The 7,738-nt window shown below is 47.4% G+C and overlaps 1 protein-coding gene across 1 annotated transcript in view; it reads left to right on the top strand.

Moving 5' to 3' along the window:
- The window catches only part of PHF21A (PHD finger protein 21A), a 237,089-nt gene that overhangs the window by 210,217 nt on the left and 19,134 nt on the right, over positions 1-7,738 (top strand). Inside the window, 3 exon segments of the mRNA XM_027775405.1 lie at positions 4,194-4,273; positions 4,704-4,764; positions 7,244-7,407. Of these exon segments, the coding sequence (XP_027631206.1) occupies positions 4,194-4,273; positions 4,704-4,764; positions 7,244-7,407 (305 nt within the window).

The raw sequence follows: 7,738 nt of genomic DNA, 5'->3' as shown, positions 1-7,738 counted from the left end.
GTGAGTTTTAAGCCACTGGGTCTGGGACTTGAACTGCGGTCAACTACATGGGAGTCCAGTGACATAGCCATTATGCTAACTGTTGGTCCCACATTTTTGTTATTATTGTTATATTGCATTTAAATTCCAAATCCCAGGGGCCAGCAGATGGCATAATGACTACATCGCTGAACTGCCATGTGGTCGACCATAGTTCGAGTCCCGGACTCAGCAGTTTGAAACTTATATTGGGCGTGTGTACGTACGTGCCCGAAATCTCGAGAGGAGAATGGAGGAGAAGGAATTGCAGTGTGCCATCCCCCTTGCGGGTGGTTTCTCACTCTCTCACTGTCTCTTTCTCTCTGTATCTCTCAGGTGAGCACATGTGCCCTGTAGCAAAACTAGGGGGGACATAAAGGAGGGGTGAAAGTAGCAGCACCCGTCCTGTAACTCAGGGTCGCATTCCACATGTAAACAGCAAGTAAGCGCACGGTACAAATATAGACCGAGTGAGTGCGTTCCTAAATGAGAATTTTTTTTAGTTTGATGCTTTTGCACGAGCAGCTATAGAAGAAAGATGTGGGCAGGTAATAGGATGACAACTGTCTGACAGATGGGCTTTACTAGGCCAGTCATCGAGTCCCGCTGTCCTGAGTGCATCCTTTGTAAGGAAGCTACGGCAAATAGTGGCATGAAGCCATTGATGCTTCACGTCTTTTTTTTTTAAAAAAAAGAGCAGTGATTTATTCAGCCAGACCAGATTTTCTAAAACAAGTATGAAATGTAATTCTTCCTGATACAAAATGAATGAATATTTAATTTTATCTTTAAAAATGGGACCAAAACTTGAGCCAAAAGGGATATTAGTCACGCAAATTTCTGAGGAACTTGTAAACTCTCTCACAAACTTAGTGACAAGTATCAAGCGTAGAGGATGAGAAAACAGAGCACACCGTTAACAAAATGCCCTCACCCAAAGCCGCCCAAGGGTAGCCTGCCTGAGCGGTGCACAGTGTGGACGAGGAAGCGCCGTCGTGTGCAGCAGCAGAGGTTCCGCCTTCCAGTTGACAGAATCCGCCCTCGGAGTGTGTGTGTTTGGGGATGGTGGGGGGCAGGCATTTTTGACTCCGTACTGTGTCATTAAAAGTCTGTCCTACTGGGGCTGGCAAGTGGTGTAGTAGTTACGGTGCTGGACTCCTACGTGGCCAGTCATGGATCAAGTCCCAAACTCTGTGGCTTGAAACTCACTCTAGACGCATGTGTGTGTATGCCCAGAATCCTGAAAGGAAAATGAAAGGAAAGGGATTGTGGCATGGCCATCCCCTCCGGGGGGCGATTTCACGCTTTCTTTCTCGGTCTCTTCAGCAGGCTCAAAAATCTCTTCCCCCAAAAAGTCTATTCTGTAAGAGGGGAGATCATTTTATGAGCTTGATCTGGGTAGGCGAAGGTAAGCGGGATGTGAGTGGCCTCTTGATTAACAGAAGGTGTATCTGAGTGTCACTCCGTACTCTTCTCTATCAGCAGGCAATATCTGATGGACAGCCTTCTAATCTTAATTACATTTGGAAGGATGAGTGAAAATTCGTCATGTATGCCATTTTAATGCGCAGTGTAAAAATGAGCAGAAAGTCCAAAACTGCATCCTTACTAGAGTACTCCAGCTGCAAGGAGGACAGGTACCCATACAAAGTCATGAAAACATTTCTTCAGGACTCAGAAGATTCCAGTAAAGGACATTTCTGTGTTCTCAAGTGGCTTGTTAAAGGAATATAATAACTTGAATGGGCCAAGCCTAACAGTTCAGGCCAAACTATCATAATACTTAGTGTTGAGGATAAGATGTCAGGTTTTGTCTTTTTTTTTAGAGAGAGTTTTTTTTCTATAGGGCATATGCACTCGATGGAGAGACAGAGAAAGATAGAGAGACAGAAAGCAAGAAATCACTCCCCTCGTGGGGAATGGCCATGCTGCAGTCCCTTCTCCTCCATTCTCCTCTTGGGGTTTTGGGCAAGCATGCGCACATGCCAGGCATGAGTTTCAAGTCTCTGGGCCTGGGACTCAAACCACAGTAGGCCATGTGGGAGTCCAGTGACGTAACCATTTTGTCATCTGCTAGTCCCAAGATGTCAGGGTTTTAAAAGACTAAACTGCTATAGATAACTCTACAAACTAGAGTTCTTTTACAGTGGATGATGTTCTTTATTCGTCAGAGAAGAAATTGTTAGTGTTTGCTCTATCTAGAAGCTACATGCAGTGGTACAGCAGAACACGAAGACATTCTTCTCAGACCTCACTCAGCCAAAGAGAATAGAAATTAATCTGTTATTCTGTACAGCTTAAAGTATCTCGACATCTCAGCTTTGGGGTGCATTATCCGAATGCATCTTTGCCTTCTGATGGAGTTCTAAAAGTATTCTTCAGAGAGAAGTTACTCCATAAAATTTTAAAATAATTATTTATTTAATTTTATTTTTTATTATTATATTTTTTAATTTGCTGTAGGGCACGTGTGCTCACCAGAGAGAGGGGGCCGGGATGGGGGGTGGTTAGAAAGCAAGCTAACAGGTCTGGGACACAAACCACAGTCAGCCATGTAGGAGTCCAGCCACCATGCCACCTGCCAGCCTACTCCATAATTTTTAGGTTCATGTTTATTGGGAAATCATAGTATTAAGCAGAAACATCTGCTATTGGCCCTAAAAATAAGTTAGCTTTGAGTTAGTATTGTCTAACCAGTGGCGGTAAAATGTATTAAACCTTGACCAACCCAGTAATGACACATGAGGGACTTGGGATTGGAGCTTGTTGTAGGGAGTCTATAAAACACTTTGTGGTTTTTTTTTGTTTAAGAATTATTTTATTTGGGTGACTAGTGGGTGGCGTAGTAGTTAAGGCGCTAGACACTCCCACATGGACGACCATGGTTCTAGTCCTAGACTTGGTGGCTTGCTTTCTCACTTTCTCTCTCTGTGTCTCTCTCTGGTCAAATTTTAAAAAAACATAAATGAATGAATGAATGAATACAATTAAAATAAATAATTCCTTAAAAAATAATTATTTGACTGTTTATTTTAATTTGATCAGAAGGAGACAGTGAGAGAGAGAGAGAGAGAAAACTAGAAAGCAACTTCTAGGTCTGGGACTCGAACCATAGTCGGCCATGTGGGAGTCCAGCGCCTCTAACCACTATGCTACCTGCCGGCCCCACTTGGTGTGTTTTTTAAGTATAAAATTCACTTTCCTTTAAAAGAATTTTCCTGGGAGGGAATAAAAAACTTCAAGTCACTCAAGAGGCTGGTTTCTGTCTTTAGAGTAGAAGAAACCACCCCAGGTCCTTGTAGAGTTGCTTGACGGGTGCCTGCCTCCAGTTCAGTCCGTTGGGCTGGCTTTTCCTCCTGTCTAGCTAGGAACCTACAGTTGGCTCGTGAGAACCCAGGCTGAATTATATTCTTTTGTTTCTCTGGCACAGAAACTTGCCTTCATGGTGTCTCTAGGGTTGGTAACACATGACCATCTAGAAGGTAAGAGAAGATATTCTTGGCACTAACTTCTTTCTTGCCTACGGCTTTGCTCCTGAAAATGCTGTTTGATTGAATTCCTAGAATAGAAAATTGGAGCACAAATAGAGTATGATTCAACCAGTGTGGACTTTCTCTCTTTAGAGGAGAAATTGCCCTCCCCTTCCTAACATTCACACTGCTACCCTGGAAACCTCCCCGGTTGCCTGAATTAGTTGACTTCTTTTACTTTAAGGGAACTCGTCTTTTTTCTTTTTCTTTGACAGCACAAAGTAGTAAGTGCTCCTCTGGCAAACCTGTGTATTTTGAATTCGCCCTAGGTTGTCAGACTCATGAGGACAGTTACAAAGCTACATGTGTCCTAATTATTGGGCTCAAGTGGGTAAAGTCCGTCCAGGCCCGTACACACAGCAGACTAGGAGGAATCGGGCCAGCTCGACCTCAGTTGCTGCCTGCTGCTCCGCGCTGTCCCGAGAGCCGTCCCTCGGCAGGGTGGCCTTGTGTTCCGGGGGGCATGGCGGGTAATCCTGCGCTTTGGCGTCCAGTAGTGTGCTGGCTTTGGTAGAGGCTGCCGCAGAGCACAGCCTGGCCCCTTCTCTGACCAGTTCTGGGAAAACCAATAAATAAAACAGTGAAGTTGAGTTTTCCAAGTTCTCCATACCTGTCTTCTAATTCAAACCTTTGCTCTCCCCCAAGAAATCCAAAGCAAGAGGCAAGAACGAAAAAGGAGAACAACAGCAAATCCAGTGTACAGTGGAGCAGTCTTTGAGCCAGAGGTATCCTGCCCTCACTATTCCGGTTCTGTTTATGACTTGCTCAGCATCTCCCCTCTGAACCCCTGCTGAGACCCCAGTTGTACTTGGCCTGGCTCCGAAGCAATGGGTTTTTCTCTGGTTCAGTACATTTCAGTCATTTCTATTATTCACTGCTTACCCCTTTAGTTATTGTCCCCCTCCCCCGCTGCCCTGCAAGTTTGAGCAGATATAAACCAACCTTAACGTTTTAATTCATTTTGATTTTAACATAACTGTCACCAGAAGCAGAGGTAGGCTTCTCTGGAATATTCTCTGAAGGCCAAGTCTATATAATAAAGTCCTTTAGCACTGAGACCTTGGGATGAGTTGGCATGTGGGCAGGCAGTGTGATTTTCTTACAGTAGTAACCCCGCAATTCAACCAGTCACCTTTCCTTCCTCGATCCTCAAAGCGTAAGAAGAGTGCCGTCACGTACCTAAACAGCACAATGCATCCTGGGACCCGGAAGAGAGGTGAGTGTCATTTTGTACCTCTCCCTTGCTGTTGCTTCTGCTTTCTGTTGTGTTTCTTCTCCTTCCCTCCTCCCATTGTCCTAGGACCTAACTTCTCTACCCCTTGAAAGCAGTTTTGTTGCTGTTGTCCTCTGAGAACTTTGCTTATTAGACTTCTGTATGCTGGTTCAAAAGCTGACTTTCCTGGGATTCTGGCAAGCTGACTCGGGAATGGCTTCATGCAGCATTTCTGCCCCAAGCCTACCAGGCCGTCCATGAATAGCATAGTGAACAGGACACCATGTAAAAGGAAGCGTTTTAGCGTCATTAAGCAAAACAGAGCACTGCTGTTGCCAAGGTGTCCTTAATAGTGTCTGAGCTGTCCTGCTGCCAGTGAGGCCAGAGCGTGACTCTAAGTTTCTGTGAACTGCAGACTTCCCAGGAAAGAGGGAGGCAGCCGCACTGGTAACAGAATCTTTGAGAAGAGGGCATCTCCAACTAGGGAAGAAAATGTCACAGTCAAAACAGGCCCCCCCAAAGCAGAAATGTTTAAAGAACTCCATTTCCACACATCAGACCTTCCCCGTGGGTATTCCACTTTACTCTTAGGGCAGGAAAAGCAGCAGCAGCTCTTACGGTGCAGGTCTAAATAGGTCTTAATAGCTCAGGGCTTGAGCTCATAAACAAGGTACTGAAATTGTTCTTTGATGTCAGTAATACATCCCAAGGTCTCTTTCTCCACATGATAATGTGTCCCTGAATTACAGTTTCAGGCTAGAAAGGTTGCAGAGTGAGTGGTGCAGCATACTAATTTCCAGTATGCACACGCTGTCAGAGCTCTGGAAGCTGGGGGTCATCCTGACCCTCCGTTCGCCTGGGGCAGGGCTCCAACCTGCCGTTCCCTTCTCCTCCCCCTGGAAAGAGGTAGCGTATCTACCCTGAGTATCCGGATCCTGCAAGTAACCAAAGAGACTTAGGTGGGAAACCCTAGGCCATCGCACTGCGGTCCCTGGGCCACAGTTACTAGTGCCGTAGGTTCTCTGTTGTCGTTTCTCTTGTGTTTGGTGAATTTTTCCTTTTTTGGTCATCTCTGATGCAGTTCTCAGAGAGGAGCCCCCCAGCCAGAGGTCACAATTAATTGGTCTGTTGGTGGGCAGTATCTGCTGAGAGGACAGAGGTTAAATGAGCCAGAGTGACCTTGGCGTCTTTTGCCAAGGTCACAGGATAAAAGGCTGCATTCACAAGACCTAGGATGTGCCTTCCATGGGAGAACAAGGGGCATTCGTCCTCCACGTCTCCTCCTAGCAGCCCTGAAATTCCCCAGAAAAGACAGACCAGTAAGATCTGTCTCTGTCCTGTAGATGCTGCCAGCTTAACACAGAGGGGCAGTATTCGTGTAGCGCCCAGCAGGAAAGGCTCTCGCGCAGGGCCCCAGAGTAAAGTGTAACCACTGGCGAAGCCCCGCTGCACACCTTTCCAGTGCGCACGGGCTGCTCTGTGCCCCTCTGGCTCTGCTTGTTTTCCCCTTTGGTATTCTGGGCGTATACGTCTGGTCGTTCATAGCCTAGGAGCTGTGGCCCTGCCCCTTAGAGGGAAAGGAGCTGCACTGAGCTGCGCAGTGAGGCAAGAGCGGCTGACGGAGGCTTCCTGGACCCATAGGGCTCGTTCACGGTCACACTGCTCTCGCTCACATCAGGTCTCTCAGCGAGTAGTTCTGATGACAGGGCCTTCCCTGGGACTAGAACAGGCCCGGTTCTTAGACCTGTTCATCGGAATGTTTGTAACATGGGGTTGGGGGGAGTCGACAGAGACCACACTCACTGGGGAGGGCAACTGGGGCCAGAAATGCTTCCATTTATTGCTGAGCCCAGAGCATCCTTTTAGCATTTAGGTTCCAGCTACTCCTCAGTCTCTCTCAGTAGCTGCAACAGAAGGGGCAAGGAGAGGTGACGTGAATTTCGGCCCTTCGCCTTGCCTCTCCCCACCTCACGAGCTGTGAGATGACCAAAATGTAGACAGGGGAGAAGCAAACCTCCTAAATAAATCGGTCTGTGGGGGCCGAGGCTCATTCACACTGTTGAAAGAATGATGCTGGCAGGGAGACCTTCCAGAACCACAGACACAAGATACAGAAATAGGTTCTCGGTCTTGGCCTTGGCTCCCGCTGAGCTTTGACATCTTAACTCTTGCACAAGAAATCCCAAATTGTAATAGTCCAGGAGTTGTGTGGCCTCGAGTGGGGCCTTTTCATTAAGCCAGCACCTCTCATTCTCCAAAGCTTTCTGTCCTCCCTTCTTTGAGATTCTTGTCGCTGTTTCTAATGACGTGTAACCCTTTACTTCTCTCCTTCCTGGGGAACTGCTGTATTAACCTCTGTCTGCTACCTCACTTCCTTTTCCATGCTAGCCAATGAGGAACACTGGCCAAAGGTATGTAAGATCGTTTTCCCCCTCTCTTTCCCTCCCCCTTTCCCCTTTTGTTCCCTTCTCTTGGTATATAGGTCGTCCTCCAAAATACAATGCAGTGCTGGGGTTTGGAGCCCTTACCCCAACATCCCCCCCATCCAGTCATCCTGACTCCCCTGAAAATGAAAAGACAGAGACCACACTCACTTTCCCTGCACCTGTCCAGCCTGTGTCCCTGCCCAGCCCCACCTCCACAGACGTAAGTAACCTGGGAAAGCACGCTCTCTCTCTGAGAGCTTCAGGCGGGAAAACCGTTATCATGTGTTGTCTCCTGTCAACCTGCACCTTCTTGACTAACCCTGGAACAGCGTAAACCCTGCAGGATGCTTTGAATGCTGTCTCAGGCAGCTTTCTCCTGGGAGCCCAGGCCTTCCTGGTCCTTGCGAATCACGTTAAATATGACATCAGGGGCCCCGGTGGCTTAAACTCACGCCAGGTGCGTGTGCGTGCGTGCCCAAGATCCTGAGAGGAGAAAGGAGGAGAAGGGATTGTGGTGTGGCCATCCCCCCCCCCCCCGGGGGGGGGTTTTT

This window comes from Tupaia chinensis, unplaced genomic scaffold, assembly GCF_000334495.1.
Source record: "Tupaia chinensis unplaced genomic scaffold, TupChi_1.0 Scaffold000561_1, whole genome shotgun sequence".
In the NCBI taxonomy this organism is placed as follows: domain Eukaryota; kingdom Metazoa; phylum Chordata; class Mammalia; order Scandentia; family Tupaiidae; genus Tupaia; species Tupaia belangeri.
This window is presented reverse-complemented; position numbering and strand designations above follow the sequence as displayed.